Source organism: Abramis brama (genome assembly GCF_963993115.1).
Source record: "Abramis brama genome assembly, chromosome: 18".
NCBI lineage: Eukaryota > Metazoa > Chordata > Actinopteri > Cypriniformes > Leuciscidae > Abramis > Abramis brama.
The window spans coordinates 17,991,137-18,009,725 of record NC_139980.1 but is presented as its reverse complement, the minus strand read 5'-3'; the positions used below and the strand labels follow the sequence as shown (position 1 = coordinate 18,009,725).

General features: G+C 37.6%; 1 protein-coding gene across 2 annotated transcripts in view; it reads left to right on the top strand.

Annotated features, from left to right (window-relative positions):
* The first annotated feature begins 1,786 nt into the window (after positions 1-1,786).
* The window catches only part of rad51b (RAD51 paralog B), a 55,595-nt gene continuing 38,792 nt past the window's right edge, over positions 1,787-18,589 (top strand). Inside the window, exons 1-6 of one of the 2 annotated variants that reach the window (XM_084091070.1) lie at positions 1,787-2,619; positions 2,724-2,837; positions 2,924-3,028; positions 7,524-7,660; positions 7,741-7,860; positions 11,514-11,619. In XM_084091070.1, the coding sequence (XP_083947196.1) occupies positions 2,536-2,619; positions 2,724-2,837; positions 2,924-3,028; positions 7,524-7,660; positions 7,741-7,860; positions 11,514-11,619 (666 nt within the window). In that variant the 5' untranslated portion in view covers positions 1,787-2,535. Of the gene's footprint in view, positions 2,620-2,723; positions 2,838-2,923; positions 3,029-7,523; positions 7,661-7,740; positions 7,861-11,435; positions 11,620-18,589 lie in introns of both variants that reach the window. The other variant, XM_084091069.1, reaches the window with a different exon arrangement.

Here is an 18,589-nt window from a genome sequence, read left to right as displayed (position 1 = left end):
AAATCACTTTTGACCCGCTTATAAAAGAGAAAGCAAGAGAAAGAGTATGGCGTATGTGTGAGATACAAATGAAGAGAATGCCACTGACATTTTTCAAACTGTTTGCATGTATCCATTTTGACCCTTGTGTGCCATTACAGTGCTGTTTACAGAACTAGAATAACAAGTGAACAAATAAAGTAAATCAGTAAATGAAGGAACTGATAACAACGAACAAGGGCCATTTACTGTAGACAGAAACAGGTGGATCATGTTGTTGAGCACAAAAACCTTTAAACATCGGTTCGGAAGGATTGATTTAGTTGTGAATGTTTAAGCTTTATAAAAGTCCTGCATGTTTCTGTATTTCAAACAGTTTCCCCCACAGGGTATTTATATATAATTAACAATTGACAAAATTATGTTTTGAGTTCTGTTGCATTAAATATTTTACTTATAATATATTAAGTATTTTATATTATAATGATATATTATATATATTTATATCAGCCAGATTTATCTGCAGTAATTCCTCTCAGTCTATTTTAACCAGACCCTGCGGTGGATCTTTTGCCAAGTGTCATGGACAGACAGGCTGCTTATCTCTATCAGGTACAGAGATAGTGAAAGACAGGCTCGATACTTTGTCCATACATGGGTCTCCTGTGTGTCCCAGTCAAACTTCACACCGGCCGTCAGATGCCATATGAGAGCATTCTCAAATACTTGTGGCTCAAACGTCTGTGACGGGTCAGAGAGTTTCTCCAGGGCATGTCTTTCCATTTAAAAGGGTATTTGAGGCAGTTTGATTTGATTTTGCATGTTAAAAATATTCCTGGTGCTGACTTTTTCACAATGATCTCCTCAAAGACTTGGTCATCTGATTTGGAGACTATTATGCACTCTAAAAAAAAGAATCTTTATTTTCAAAAGCCATAATGACTCTAAACTATTTTTATGGATTGGTACTGTGATTCCCATACATTTATCATGTTAAAAAAATTGTGGGAAATGCTTTAAATTTGTCATCTCATCCCCTCACATTTTTGGAACTCTATTCTCTCTCTCTCTCTCTCTCTCTCTCTCTCTCTCTCTCTCTCTCAAAAAAAAAAAATAAAACTACTACTTTTGGTACCAATATACTTTGGGGTACTTTAGGTACACATACCGCCCGTGACAGCTTTTGTACCTTTTTTTCTGAGAGTTATGACAACATATGTAAAGCAATTTTCAACTTTTTATACAAGATTCAACTTTTTTTTAAAAAAAGTCAGTTTAATGTAGGCTAAATTAAGTTGATTGTACTTAAAACCTAAACTTTTAATATTTAGATCTTCTGACAGTTTTCTGTCTCTTCTCTTTGTGTAGACTCTGAAATTGGTTGAATCTTGTTACCACACCTTCTCCTCCATGCAGGTGTAAATTAAGTCTCTTCTCAAGAAAATTCCCAAGATTATTAAAATGAGGAAATCATAAAAAGACCTCCATCGTGCTGACGTCAAGAGGGCAGAGTTGACAGCGAGGCATGACAAAAATAACTTGGGAGGATCACCAAGGTTATCAAAACATTAAAGAGATTCAAGAGGAAAGCATTTAATAAAGCCAAAACAAACAATATGGTAAATATGATTATGATTTATTTTCAGCAGTTAACCATTACATTCTTTAGTTATAATACAACATCATCATTATTGCTCATGGCATCCCCTATCAATGTTTAATCAACATAATTCTTTCAGTGTCATGATCAATAATCAAATAATTGTGTTATTGTTCATAACAATACTTCATGTTCATTGCATTGCCCACTGAAAATTATTTGTGTCATCATAAATTTATGATATGATAAATATCACACATGTAAATGGAAGACATGTAAACCCTCATTTACCTTAGTTCTTCATTATTTTCTGAAAATATTTTGGAGTTTAAAATACCTTAACCCTTATGAAAATTAACCATGATTTTTACTACAAATAAAACCAACAAACTGTGGTTATTGTAGTTAAACCATGGTAACCACAAATTAACCACATTTTGCTACACTAACCATAGTTTAACCATGGTATTTGTAGTAAAACTGTGGTTATACAAATGGTAATCAATCCGCCAAAAAGCATGTTTACTACACTTTTTCTATGATAAAACCATGGTTAATTTTTGTTGAGGCAAAGTAGAAATAAGACAGCAAATGTATACTTCTCTACAGTATATGCCAGAATATTTACTATTTTAGTTTGTCCAGATTTACATTTTCGTTTATAAGCCCTTTCAATTTCAAATCTTGCTTCTTTTATCATATTACTAAGTTTTTCCATATTAGTATAATAAACTGCATTACCCACAATGCACATGCGCTGTGTTTTTCTGTTTGTTTCCGGGCGCGCTTTGCAAAACTTATAACGGTGTTTTTTATTTATTTATTGTTTTTTATTAAACCAAAACCTAAAGCTGTCTGTATCATGTGTGCAGTCGTTACCGAAGGTTGTAATTTAGCCTAGCATAGTTATATCACGATCGCATAACTCTTTTAAGGTTTTGTGTGTGTGTGTGTCAATGGCAAGTAAGAAGTTACGGAGGACGGGCGTCTCAGCTGTTCTCTGCGAGCGACTCAAGCGGCATCAGGTGGAAACTTGCCAGGTAAAAGAGTTCAACCATCCTGACCTGCTCTTTTATCATATTAATGGCAGCTGTTTGAGGAACCGTCGATCAGTGAAGACTTGTGTAACTCTGCCTTGTGTAAGGATGTTCTGTCCGTCACTCCCGTGGAGCTCATGCGGCTGGCCGGACTCAGCTATCCCGCTGCTCTGGAGCTCCTGCGTCTGGTCAGTAAAGCTTGTTCACCGACCGTGAGAACCGTAAGTCACTCACACACCCCATCAGGTCCTGTTGACTTATCGCGCGAAGCCTTTCATTAGTAATGTTGTTTTGTTTTTGATGGCAGGCACTGGATTTATGGAGGAAAAAGGGAGAGCTGTGTTTCTCCACATCACTTCCTGTCCTGGACAGGTTACTGCAGGGAGGTCTGCCACGGGGTGCTCTCACTGAGGTACAGTGGTCTGCTTTTGTAGCATTCTAAAATGACATTTTGCCATTTACTCCCCCTCATGCTGTTGAATCCTTTTTTTTTACCACATAAGGAAATGAAAATCTCTTGTAAATCATTATTATGAGATAAACAGTCGAAATTATGACATATGAAGCCGGGTGCACACTATGGGTTAAAACTGTTTGACTATTTTTCAAATAAAAGCTTTCCTGTTTAATAAATCGATTAACTTTTGCTTAATAACAATGAAAAAGGCCCTGATTCCTCTAAGTTTAAAAAAAGTCACCTCAGATAAACAATTGGAACAACCACATAACAAATGTTACTGCTTATAAGTAAGTAGCCCTTCCTAAAACTTCCTAGAACTGTTTAGAACAGGGATCTCCAACCTTTTTTCATTTTTCATTTCATTTCTTTTTAAAAATAAAAGTGGACGAGAGCTACTCATGTAATACAATACTTAAATCTCTTAAATAATGTCTCATAACTCTCATATTAACAACTATCCAAACTGTTTTAGACCTAAAATAGTTTTTGTAGGCCTATGTCACCCTTAAATGTCAGAAAAGAACAGAATAAGAGATTTAAAAAAAGTATAGAAAATTGTACTTTGCATATTATACTGTAAAAACACATAATTATAGTTGATTTTATAGTGCATGATAACTAGAGATGAAATGGCCTGAAAATTTCATTTCATGATTATAGTGACCAAAATGATCACGGTTATCACAGAATCCTGTTCAAAAAGTACTAATACTAATAAAATCAATTCACCAAGTTTTATGTCGAAAACCAGCAAATAACAAATAAACTTAGCATCAACATTAAAATAATAACATTAAAAATGATGGCCAGATTTTAAAGGAGTGTCTTGCAACATGTTATCTACTAACATGTACAAGTTCAAATAAAGTTTTGACAAAAAAAAGTTTTTATAAAAAGATAAACCTTGCATATTTCAGCCTTTAAATCATTTTTATAAAAATAATGAGTCAAAAAAGATAAATTACTGACATTTACAATGCACATTAGCTTATCTTTTATTATTAATAGTAAAATTCGGTCCAATTTTCCTGTGGCGTCTGTCGTTGCTATGCAAGGTTCCACACCGTGCGCTCTCCACAAAGAAGTTTTAATAGCTAATGGATTTCCACTACCGAAAAACGCTTGCTGTTGCTAAGCTCTGCCACCAGATTTATTTACGGAGAAGAAAAAAACACCTGCATCCTTCATGTTGACTGGCTGCGCCTGGAATTATTCAATTATTTGAAATAACGAACTTGAGCGCACAAAAGACACGATATGTGAACGGCCCTTGGCGAGCTACCTCCAATCAGACCACGAGCTACTGGTAGCTCGCAAGCGACGTGTTGGAGACCCCTGGTTTAGAACTTTCTGGAATTTTCTAGAACATTCAAAATCTCGGTATATAGGAGACAGGGACTGAGAGAGAGAGAGAGAGAGAGAGAGAGAGAGAGAGGGCAAACTCAACTTGATACTGTTTGATATTTGTTTCAATAGCTATATATAATGTTGCACAAGATAAGTGACACTACCTTACAAAAGAACAAGGTTATCTGGACCAATAATCTTGTGAGATCTCAGCAGTCACATAGAAGAAGAAGAAGTACCAGTTTCTTGGAGCAGAAAGGAAGCAAGGAGCGAATGGTGGTAATTTTAATAGAAGTTGCAGATTGCAAAATTATGGAAGAACAAATTGAATTTTCCAGTTAAATTTATTCTTCCATAATTTTCTGACTCTATGTAAATTTCCTCTTTCATTGTTTTTAAGCAAAAGTTCATCGATTTATGATACAGGAATGGTCAAAAAGTTATAATCCTAGTGTGCTCTGTGCGATTATGGCCATTATTTGGCCGTCTGAGACAAATTTTTTGGATCCTAAAAGATATCTTGCAGTCTTTGATCACTAGTTTGACATGTTCGCCGACAGCAGATTGATTAATGACCATTGCGATCAAATTTGACCTCAGACGAGACTCTGGCAGTGTCAGAAATTTTAAGGCACAGTCCTACAGTGTGGCTTCTCCTACAACCATCAAATAAAAAAACAACAGGAGCGCAGAACCTGAAGACGCGATTAGTGAGACAACAACAAACTGCCACTTGCTATACACACACATCTTAGTTTTTTCCCCCCAGTTTTCTTTTCAAGAAAAGCCATGATCAAAATGAACGCTGGAGATTGTTTTTGTTTTCTAGCTACCATTTCTATCCCACATGTAAATGCAGCTCAGAGTCACTGAACGTGTCACGGATTAATGATTTAAAACTCTGTATGGGTTTTCTTGCGTGCGTCCGTTTTTAATGCGTCTTGACTGCCGTACAGTCTGACATTTATTACATCTGTGATCCTACAGTGTGACATGGATTACAGTGGGGATCATGTTAGTACATTCATGTTAGTTTCTGACAATAAACAGTCATAAAGGACTTTTATAAATCGTACAGTGTGCATCCGGTTTAAGTCATAATCAGAAAAGTCGAAACTATGATGTAAAATGTTGAAATTATGACTTACTAGTACCCCGGAAATCTAGAGTTCTCACGAGAGCACAATTTGAATTTGCTCAGCGAGTCACTCTGGCATTGAGTTATGATGCTCATTAACTATGCTCTTGTAACTGAGCTGCACCAATCACATCGGTGTATCTGATATAGGCGGGCCAGAGGCGAACTAAAAAGATTGCCAACAGCGCTGCGACATCGAAGTCATTATTAAACATTGCAAGATGGCTATGGATGAACACCAGTTGTTTGACTATGGATGAACACCAGTTGTTTGAAACGGCTTTGGCCGCTGCAATGAATGAGTTAGACTTGGCTTTTTATCTAAAAGAGGAACAGAAGACGGCGCTCAAATCGTTCCTTTGCAAGAAGGACGTTTTTACTTTTTTGCCGACCGGATACGGCAAGAGTCTAATCTACCAGTTAGCTCCGCTGGTAGCTAAGCGTATGGGGCTCTGGATACATCACCCCGTGTATTGTTGTGATTGGTCATAGTGTTATCCAATTGCGTGCAGTGAGATTTTCAAATGCATGCTTGGTGCCGCCCCTCGAGTTTGCCGATTTTCATTACTCAATGCCAGACCCTTAATCTTTCGGATTTGGGTCTGGACTTCCAGGCTAACTTGCTAGTAGAAATAGTTGGGAAAAGTCATAACTAGAGATGCACCGATGTATCGGCCGCTGATATTTATCGGACGCTTTTAAACTATTTAAAACCATCTGAATAGCGGCTATAGCATGAAAAAGGCCTATATAACAAACTGATGGTTTATTAATTAACTGCGTGAAGGCACTGAGTTATATATATATGTGTATGTATGTATGTATGTATGTGTATGTGTATGTGTGTGTGTATATATATATATATATATATATATACACATACATACATGCATACATACATACATACATACATACATATATATATATATATATATATATATATATATATATATATATATATATATATATATATATATATATATATATATATATATATATATATAAATATATATACATACATACATACATACATACATACATACATACATACATACACACACACATATATTTTTGTACATTTAATCAATAAGTTTGTACATTTGATCAATTTCCATGACTGTTCCAGGTCTAAAAAATACCTCATATATATATATATATCCAGGTTTTCCAAGACTGGGTGAATTCTGGTTCTTAAATAAAAATGTTAGTTCAGTTCATTAGGGTACAGATTAAAATGCCAGTTCACATTTTGATTTTGACATGAAAGTGAGTACTATAAATAATGGTGATTGTCACTAGCCACGTTTCTATTACCCTTCAAATTGCGCAAATTGAAATTGCAAAATGAAAATACGCCCAATGGAAACACGTCACTTTCGCAAAAACATTCGCTCGCATGAGGTGGTTTTTCAGGCTAACAGTTTTTGCGCATTTACAGGTCACCTGACGTAGATGACGCGGTATGTTTGGACAGAATACGAGATAGAGTTCTTTATTAAATTCATAATAGACAGAAGAATTACAGGAACACTGGATTCTAAACTTCAAAGAAATGCCACAATCAAGACCTCGAAGCAGAAATGACATGAGTGAGAAACACCTAGAAACACCTCATATGTGCCGCTCTTAAGTATAGGCTAAGGGTCTTTCCTTGCCATTAATGACTGGATAACACACATAGGCCTACGTCTCCTTTGATTAATAATAATGGCCAGTGCGGTGGCTGAGATACATAAACCTACCAACGTTCGTTGCTATGATTTTTGGAATGACTTATTGCGAGAGGAAAAAATTAAGTTTTAGTCGCATAACATTGGTTAATGGAAACACCGTCATTTCGCAATAGTTTTCGTAAGAAAAAATTGGAAGAGTTTTGCGCAAATCTGTAATGGAAATGCGCCTACTGTCATTTTATTTGAGTAAACTGTCTCTTTTAAGTAATGACACCGTCTGTGATTTCAGGTGACCGGCCCGTCAGGCTGTGGAAAGACTCAGTTCTGTATTATGCTCAGCGTTTTGGCTACATTGCCGAAGAGCATGGGAGGTCTGGACAGTGGAGTCATCTACATCGACACAGAGTCGGCATTCTCAGCTGAAAGGTGTTTAAAAACGTTTGCACGCTCTCTCTGATCTGCACTTTTTTGTGTTTCCTCTTAAACTAACCATCTTCCTCTCTAAGACTGATAGAAATGGCACAGGCCAGATTCCCAGAATTCTTCTCGGTGAAGGAGCGTCTGCTGGAGATGGCATCTCGTGTTCATCTTTTCAGGGAATTGACCTGTCAGGATGTCCTGAATAGGTTAGAACACCTCCCAAACACATACTATTTAGTTCCAGTTACTGTACTTTTAAAATAATAGTTTTTAATTTAAAAATGACACTTGTCATTATTTCCTTTTATTCATGAGATTCACTCCAGCTCAATTTCTATGCAGTGCTTTTAGGTGTTTCCTGTAGCTCTTAATAGTAAAGCATGAAGCTTGCAATGTCAATGTCTTTGGTTCGATTCTAAGGGAATGCATGCCATGAAGTGATTAAATGTACACTACCAATCAAAATGAAATAATAGCTTTTTTTATGTTTTTGAAAGAAGTCTCTGATGTTCACCATTTAACTAAAAAAATACAGTAAAAACAGTAATATTGTCAAAAAATATTACAATTTAAAATAAGTATTTTTTTAATTAAAAATGACTTTTTTAGTACATATCTCGTTTTTGAAGTCATGGTTCTGCATGTTTTCAGGTACAGCAGTGGGAAAAACAAACCATTTTATAATTTTTTATTACTAAACAGTACTTTGTTGAATAAACTATTTCTGTCTTTAAATAAAAAAGTCAATTAAAGTCAATATTATTTTTTACACACTTTTTTCCACATATTTGAAATGCTTAAACAAAAAAAAAACAAAAAAAAAACAAAACAAACAAGCAAAATATTTTATAATAAGGTTAGAATTATTGCACAACCAGTCTTTGGCTACAGGATGATCTGGCTGTGGCAAAAGAAATTACATCAAAATTACATTTTAATATATAATAATCTATAAAAATAAATCCTACCTTGGTGAGCCTATATAGTCTATATAGTATATAGTAAGTAATATATATAAGTCTATATAGACTTCTTTCCAAAATATAAAATCGCAATTATTCCAAACCTTTCACCAGTAGTGTATAGAATAATAAATGCAACTGAATTCGCTTTGGATCAAAGCGTCTGCTAAATGCATGAATGTAGAAGTAAAATGTAAATGCAATGAATACAAATCCTGAATTTAAAATTGACTACAAGATAATGATGGTCTCTTATGCTAGGCCAGGCTGTATTTAAAGGCAGGGTAGGTAGGACTATAAAAAAAAAAAAAGATCCAAATTTGTTAAAACTTTCTATATATATCAATACATAATTAAAATGTAAGTACTCTGAAAAAAAGAGTATAAAAATCAAGTGACTCTAGACCGTTTAATCTGTATTAAACACAGCTCATTATTTCGATTCGGGACGAATCAAAGGATTGGCTTAGGCGACTGTCACTCTCTCTCGCAACCATGGCAACAACCCTTTTGCCACGGGATCTGCCCACTTGCGCGCGGACGCGCGCACGTTTGATTTGAGGAATTCGAGAGGCACTGAACCTAGGAATAGCAAAACAATGGCAGAGAAAGAGCAATCAAAATTCACATTACCGGCATGCAGTTAGTGAAGGCAAACAAGGCAAAAAAAAGAAGACAGTACAAGAAAAGGTAATGAACAAAAAGTCTTTGGATAAACAAAGAAATAAAACGCGTGTCAATATCGGCGTAGCTTTCCAGCGACCACCCCGTCCTCAGCCTCTACTTCCTCGGACCCTAGTTGCACGCCACGGCCTCTTGCACGACCTCCTCTGCTTCGCCCTAAAATTATTTTTATTTTACAAAAGGACATTTTACAAACCTACATTTTGCGCATGTGCTCCTGCATGCACTTTTCCAGTCACAACACAGCAATCAAAGGAGGACGCGCTGAAAACTGTAATGCTGTTCTCTTCCTTCGAATGTTTGAGTTGCAGAGGAATTTGTGACTGTTTCAGCTGTTCAACCACATCAAAGTTTCGTAATTAGTAAGTCCGTGCTTTTTCTCTTTTTGTTCTTATGTGCTGAAGGGCTGCTGTGCCTTGGTGAAACGGTGTTTGTACGTGAAGAGCTCTTTTCCAAAACGCCATAAACCTAAAAAGCTGCCTCAAAGAACCAGCAAAAGTAATGATTATGAATGTGTAAAATATTGCAATAAGACATTTTAATTGTTTATTAATTTCTGTGTCGGCTGCAAAGATGAAGTTGACGATATTTGACTCGCGATCTTCGCAGTAGGCTAGTGAACGCATGCACCGGAGAAATGCACATTTAGGCTACATAGTTTTATTTTGTTTTGGATGGTTTTGTTTAGAACCAGATTTCTGTAAATATATTCCACATTTTTTAGGCCTGTGAGGCGAGGCTACGGTTCGGTTCACGATGATATAATCTCCAGTTCAAGCACCTTATGTTGTGATTGATAGCCTATATTTACTTTATGTATTTAATGCAGGAATGAAAATATTAATGAATTAATGAAAAAAAAATATATTAAAATTAAGATACAATTAATACAAAACGAAATTCGTTTTAAAGAAAGGCTTTGTGCTTTCTGTTTTGAGGTCTCTGTTAAAGTTTGAAAGTCTCAGTGCAGCTTTCAGAGCGCTCGCGTCCATAATGGAGAACTGTCAAGTAATATTGTTTTTTCCTCATAAATGCAAACACGAAAAATAAAAGACAAAAACTTTTTTAAAAAGACAAACCATAAATTTAGAAAAAAAAAAAAAAAGATGGATTTATAGCGTTTTGGGGGAAAAATGAATGGATTTATACCGTTTTGAAAATGTTAATTTTTTTTTACTTTGAATTGATCATCAACAATATTGTTGTTTGATTTAATAATCACTGTTGCAAGAAGTGCCTAGTTAAGTTTTTTTTTTTTTTTTTTTTTTTTGTAAGTGGAAAAAGTAGGGGGTGCCACAGATTCTGTTTAGTTAGCTCCTTTATTGTTTTTTCTATAGCCTAGAATAATATAGGTCAAATGCAGCAAGTCAAAAGACCAACTGGACCTTCTTTGCCAGTTTGCTCACATTTCTTTGAAGGATGGCAAAAATATCGCCTGAATATCTATATCTAGATATTGGAAAAAAATATCGAGATATTCATTTTTGTCAATATCTCCCACCCCTACATGCAGAACACCATATATGTTATGAATCTTACACGAAATTCATCTTCATCACAATATAACTGATGGTAATGTAAAAAAGTGTATCAATGCAACCTGTTTTTAGCTTATATAACTAGCTCGTTAGCGAATCAAAAAATATATATTTTAAATTTACCAATATCAATATGCTAGCTTGATAGTGAGTACTAAAATACATCTTATTTGTTTATATTCATAAGCAATTAGCGTTAGATTTTTTTATTACATGTGATTCTGACATGATGTCACTACATGCACTGTGCTCCTTCCTCTCTGCTTGTCTCAGGTAAATAATGCGTCTTCAGCTCAGCGGTTGGAGTCGCGCGTTCATGTGTTTTGGGGGCGTGGCTTTGGAAGGAGCCCAGAAGGGAGGGGGTGGGAGTGAATGGAAATAATGAACTGTCTTTAAAACAGTCCTGAGAGGTCTACAGACACTCGATTTTTATACTTTCTTTTTCAGAGTACTTACATTTTAATTATGTATTGATATGTACATAAATTTTAAACAAATTTGAAAAAGAAGTTTTTTAGACCATTCCTACCTACCCTGCCTTTAATCTTGTGAACACACATTAGTGGGGCGTTTTATTGCTGCTCTGATGTTACACAGACTGGAGCGTCTGGAGGAGGACATAATTGCTTGTCGAGTGGGGCTCCTTATTTTGGATTCTGTGGCCTCTGTTGTAAGGAAGGAGTTTGACACGTCGCTGCCGGGTAATCTAATGCACAGGAGTAACTTACTGGGCCAGGAAGCTGCTGTACTGAAGTACCTCTCGCAGGAGTTCTGCATCCCAGTAAGATTATTTACATGGTTGTGTATGTCTGATTTTTTCAAATATCGCACACTTGTAGTGCATATGGTCAACCACAAGGTGTCGTTATACATTTACTTTTTTGCATTTCAGTGCTGTGTTATAGGTCACCTCTATATTTCAAACACCAGAGGGCGTTAGAAAGCCCAGATGAATTAGAAAAACACTCTAGGCCTGTTCACACAAAGCCTGCTCATTTTCCATGTTATTTGATCTTGGGAATTTCCACACTACTTTAAGATCTTCAAAGATACATACGTGAAGCCTTTACTCACCTCCTGCATCACCAACACATTTATCTAGAAGAGGAAAGATAGGATTGCACCGGAATATGGTTTTCTGCTTCCTACTCATGAAGAGTTTAACAGCTGGAGGGCTGTTCCAGGATCAGGTTGTGCTCTGTCTGTATTCTTCTTATCCACTAGTTTACAGCTGAATACATAAAGTGGGTTCGAAAGTCTGAGCAAATTATTTTTTGAATCATTTACATTTTTATGATTATTGTATAGAGAAAAGTACAGTATACAATAATAGGAAGTTAATGTAAGCTAATTGCTTCTGTAGTTCTATTTACTTTTGTTTCATTGAATACATATTTCCAGCAAATTATATTTTAAACATTTCAATTATTATTGTTAATATATTTATAGAGAAACATAAAATATTAAGAAATTCATGTTAATTAATGTTAATTGCTTTTGTATTTCTATTTATTTTTTGTTTTTATTTAATACATATTCTAGCAAATTATATATTAAACATTTAAATTATTATTATTATTATCGAAAAATTTGTTAATTTCACAGTTGAGCTGTATAGATAATCCAACAGACAATGCGTGACGCAGAACCAACAATCAGGAATAACTTTAATAAACACAGAACACAACTACCATAACTTTAACACGATGTTGAAGTGAGGAAAACTGAGGCCCCGCCCACAACATTTTTAGATCGGGAAAATCGGTCTGGAGTTGATCTGTTGTGGAGCAATTATGCTCGAACCAGAGCTGTTCGGACCAATCAAATTGTTAGGGCGGGCTTTATACGATGATGGACAGATGATCAACAGTAACGTAATCATCCACGTCACCAAAGAGCGCTTGGGTTGAATTTGTTTACAACAAAGATGACTGCCGCTGGAGAATTGAGATTTCACGAGTTCACACTTACAAATAAGTCAGATAGAATAAATGCATATTTGGCGTGCTGTCCGAGGAGAGGGCTCCGGGCTCGGTATTCGGCCCAAACCCAAAGTACTCCCCCCGTATTCCAGGTTGTGGATGAACAAGCCAAGAGTGAGTGGAGGATGCTGAAAACTGTCAAGGAATGTTAGGTGAGTTGACAGAGTGAATATTCACCTTATTTTTAACGGAAATACGGACGCAGCCAGTTGACGGTATTTTGTGCGAGACTTCCGGTCAGGCACTTCCGGTTACTGGCGAGCTCACCGTAGCGGTTAATCAAACAAGTATTCATAACAACTAACTCATCGTTATGGCTTCAAGGAAGACCGGGATTGTTTGTGCAGTTAGAGGTTGTCATAATAACTGGTACAAAAGAAAGATTTACTTGGCGTTTCTGTTGCGTGGCGTTTTCTATATCTCTGCACACCAAACGTGTCTGAAGCGGCGCTGCTGCTGCTTGGTGACATATGATAAGCCTCATTGGTGATATATTCGACATATGGGGAGAGAGTTGTGGAAGGCCTATGTTAAACATAAATATATAGCAGCAAAGACAACGTCGGCAGTATTGACGCAAAATAGGTTGTCCACTTAATTCACATATTTACATTTTATTAGTATGCTTTGCGTGGTTTCGCACCTTGGAATGCTTATTTGTGTGTGTGTGCAGTTTTAAGACAGTCCCTTAATTTGCTTGGCGAATGTCTAACGAATGTCCAACATAAAACCTACTTTACCCTTCGCCTGTGGTTAAAAGCTTTACATTTGAAGAAACCACCGAAACGACTGTATGTTTGTTCTTTTCATTTCGTGAACACAAGACCTACAGAAGACCACCCGATACCAGAAAAGTGGCTGGGCTATGAAGTCTCAATAAAAAACTCTAAGGAGAAACAAAATCATAGTAACCTCTGTATAAAATCTAGTCATCATGGCGTTTATTTTGTATGATTTACAATTATTTATAGACATCTACTTATTGCTGTCCTGTGCTTTGGTTGCATTCTGATGGCATTATTAATACATTCGACATGACAAAAATACCTCCATAGATATATTAGTCCAGCGCTGGCTCGGCCGTGTTTAGGGCGGTGCTGAAGGCGCCGGCGAAGTTGGCACTCTGCCAGCTAGATGCATGAGTGTTTTCAACCAGGTCCGGTACCCGAACTGGGTGAGGCGGGGCTTTAGATCTTTGTTGTATTCATCTGTTACGTTATGTGTAACATTTTTCTGTCAATTCTGCATTTAATCCTTTGCGATTGATATCGTTAGTTAGCCCAGGGAAGCGAGGAAACGGAAGTGCCGCACAAAAACCGGATACTGGACCCATGTTTACTTCCGCGTTCGAAAATAAGGTGAATATGCTTCCTCTCATGCTGATAGGGTAGACATGGTAATTGTTTGATGACAAGTTGATTGGATTGATTATTTGGACGTGCTCCTCCCGAACTTTGTTTATAAAACATCATGTGCAGATTCCGCCATGCATCGCGTCTTATAGAATATATTGACAGCGCATTAATTTTAAAAGAGGAACAGAGAACCGTGATCAAGGCATTTGTCGATTGGAAAGATGAATGAAGAACATACGTCACTTACTCCGTTGCTCTGATTGGTTGTAGGTCTATCCAATTGAGTGCAGAGGCATTTTCTTTCCTGGTTCGGTTGAAACACGCCCCTTAATCACAGCCCAATAGAGCAGTATCAAACTCATATTCTGACTAGAATCTGAGTATGACAACGTCAGGCTAGGCTTAAATATCAACAGAACAGGGAACAGGTGTGTACTAATAAGGAACTGTGACAACTAATGAATGAAAGATGAATCAGGCAAAACAATGACCATGACTAGAAACTAAATGGAATAAGACAATGAACCAGAACATGACTATGAACTAAAGACATGATCGTGACTTTACACCCCCAGGAAAGCACGTCCTCACGCTGTAAACATCCAGCAGAGGCAATAGGGGGTTCTGGTGGAAATGAGGACCTGGAGACAGACATGAACTTGAAGGGGCTGGAAGAAGATAATCCCAAGGGGGAGACAATGGTGGAAGGAGCCAGGGCAGAGATGGGAGGAACCAGAGCAGAGATTGGAGGAACCAGAGTAGAGATGGGAGGAGCCAGAGTATGACCCAGAGCCAAGACAGGTTGAAGGCCCACAGCAGAAATGATGGATGGAGGAGCCAGGCTGGAGTCAGGAGCCTGACCGAGTGAGGTGGAGACTTGACCAGAGGGAATCTAGGTGGAGCAGAGGAGACGTAAAACCAGGGTGACATCGAATGCCTGGAGGGCCATGGTGGAGCTGCAGGCCGGCGTGACCTAGGTGGAGGCGTGGACTTGGCAGACCGGGGGAGAGACGGTGGGAGTGAATACAAGAATGAAACCGGAGAGAAAGAGGAGCACGGTAGAGCCAGAGGGGTGGAGGGTTGAGGTGCATCTGATAACTCCAAGGCCAAGGCGACGATTGACCAAGGTAGAGCCAGAGGGATGAGGAAGCCCGGCGAAGCCTGAGGGATGACAGGCCAGGGTCAAGCCTAGGGAGAGCCAAGGTGGAGGCGATGGGTCGGAGGGCTGAGGTGGAGTCCGGGGTTGGAGGCTCGAGAGGGAGATGAGGGATCCACAGACCACGGCAGAGCTGATGACTGGGAAGCCCCAGGCAGATCCGTGCAGCCAGGCGGAACCACCGGAGGAGCTGAAGAGAAACAGTGGCAATGAGGCCGAGGAACTGGATGGCTATTGCAGAAGAGGAGGATTAGGGTGGGACCATCCAGGACGAAGGAGCTTTGGAGATGGGCAGAGGCAATGGCATTGAAGGAGACTTGGTGCAGGATGATGAATGAGACTTGGTGCTGGTTTGACTCAATGGCGACAAAGACGACTTGGAACTGGGCTTAACCAGCAATGACGAAGACAACATCGGACTGCATGGAACCAGCGGAAACTGTAGACCAGCAAATATTTCCTCATCCAGCTCATAAAATAATTCCTCAGTAATCTAGCTCATTTCACGCACCTCAGCAACGAGAGCGTGGGCGGAGCTCCAATCCATTCCAACGAACTCTACTAATATGCCCTCGACGACAGACGCTGATGCCGGCTCACACTCCTGGACAGATTCTGCGATGGGCTTGGGCTCAGGGCAATGTGGCCTCTGGCAATGGCCCTGGCTCTGTTTTCATGGTGGGCTCTGGCTTGTGATACGTTGCTGGCGTTGCCCTCATTCGCTTGGCAGATGGCAGATGGTAAATGGCAAGTGGCAAGTTTCACTGCACCAGCACCCACTCCACATACTTTGCAAAGCTCCCTCAAGCACCATCCATAGGTAGGCATGCCTTTGACCCCATTGAGGCTTGTTGAGGCTGGTGTTCAAGAATACGCAAAACAAGCTGTCAGGGTAGTGGGTAAGGCTTGCCAGATCTAGGAAGTCATGTGATCCTCGAGGAAGCTATTCCCCTGCTTCAGCAGTAGGAGACAAACAGCGGGGATATCCATAATTGTATTCCCCTTTTGTTGTTTTACCGGATGTATGCTTGTAGATACTAGCCCCACGATGTTCGAAGTCAAAGCTTAATGGTCCGATGCTTCTATAATAGTTAATGTTTGTTAATTGTTTCTGTTTTTCTGTTCGCTTTTGTCTTTGTTAAATACATATTTCTAGCAATTTATAATTAAAAATGTAAATTCTTCTTATTATTATCATTATAGAGAAATATATAAAATATACTTTTTTTAATACATATTTTGATATTATAATCACAGCAATTTAAATAAAGAAACTGAATTTTCATTTCAGTTATACTACAATTGGCTAAAAATACAAAATAGAAGCAATTAACACTAGATGTCTTAGTATTTTGTATTTCTTCCTTTTGCTTTACTTTTTTCTAGATTCAAATTTGATTTTGAATTCCAGATTTTCAGACTTAAGTTTGGACAGTGTATCTACAAACTATAATTTAAAATGGGTTGCATTACAAATGCAGTTACAGATCATGTTTATTGTTACTTGAGGCAAATTAGGATGGATCTATCATTTTATTGACTATTTTTGTGCTTTGTTGACATTAGGATCAGGTTTAAATGTAAGTGTGTTTCAACAAAATACTGGGCATTCCCTTATTTCAAAATGACTAGTCAACTATTCTCAGAGGACATCTCAGGCTGTAACCCCTAAACTCATCTGATCTCCAGTTATTTGCCTCTCATCCCCCTCCAGCCATGCTCATTTTAAAGATGGCTTTTGTGTTTTAAATCAGTGCAGTAAATGTCTGGCTTGACACTGCCAGTGGCCACAAGTGTGTTTTAATACTGCTTTCCACAGCAGTAGAAATGGGCCTCAACATGAAACCACATGGTAGATAACTCCTAGAGGTAGGTAACTATGTTATAGCCCCCCTCACACACATAAAAGCTCATAACCGTAAAATAGGTCAACCCATTAGGTTTCCAAAATAAAACCTTACACTTTAGCACCTAGAGCCAAACCGTAATGAGGTAATTAAGTTTGTTCTCCCAAGCTTTAGAAATATAAAGGAATGTTGAAATGTTTTAGGTTTTGGCTGATTGTTTTTATTTGTGTAGTTTTGATTAAGAGAGCCATGGAAGACATACACTAGTGCAGTGGTTCACTTTAGGCCGCTTTAAATACCACGTTTGATCAAATCAGAACATTGACCTAGTTCCAACAATGTTAGCTTTTTGTGTGCAAGCTCAAGTACTGTTAATGACATACTGCTATATTTTAATTAACACCAATATTCATGTACTTAAGATAGATCATTTTGTAAGGCTCTCATCAATCCCTTGTTTGACCCCTCTGCATTTTTCTGGAAGAGCCCTATCAGATAAGCCTCTAAAAACTCACACATTACACAATAACAAAATTTACTACAATGTAATTTCATGCGAATACATTTCATATAATATGTAATATAAAATAGGATACAATTTCATCTTGAAACTGTTACTGCAAAATTTATTTTAAATATAGTATTTATGTAAATGTTGTTGATTTTTTTTTTATTTATTTTTTTATTTTGTTTTTTATTTCAGAATTTATACAGTAGTGGCCATTGACATCTTTGACTATTGACAAAATTGCCATCACTTTTTTTCATTCGTGTGTGTGTGTATGTGTGTGTATATATATATATATATATATATATATATATATATATATATAATATAGTATCTCACAAAAGTGAGTACACCCCTCACATTTTTGCAAACATTTTAGTATCTACTCAAGGGACAATGCTATAGAAATGAAACTTGGATATATTTTAGAGTAGTCATTGTGCTGCTTGTCAACTCAACATACAGCCATTATTGTCAAAATAGCTGGCAACAAAAGTGAGTAATGATAATAATGAAGTGAGTGATAATAGCTGTTCGTCGTTTAACCATGCAAAGCCACATGTCCAATTCATCATGTTCATGTTTTTGTCTGCTTGACAGGACCATACAAATTGTTGTATCTTGTATTAGAGCAGTTAAAATTTGTGCTTTGAGTACAATTCTCTCATACTGACCACTGGATGTTCAACATGGCACCTCATGGCAAATAACTCTCTAAGGATTTGAGAATTAGAATTGTTGCTCTCCACAAAGATGGCATAGGCTATAAGAAGATTGGTAACACCCTGAAACTGAGTTACAGTACAGGCCAGGGTCATACAGAGGTTTTCCAAGACGGGTTCCACTCGTAACAGGCCTCGCAATGGTCAATCAAAGAAGTTGAGTCCTCGCGCTGTGCGTCAG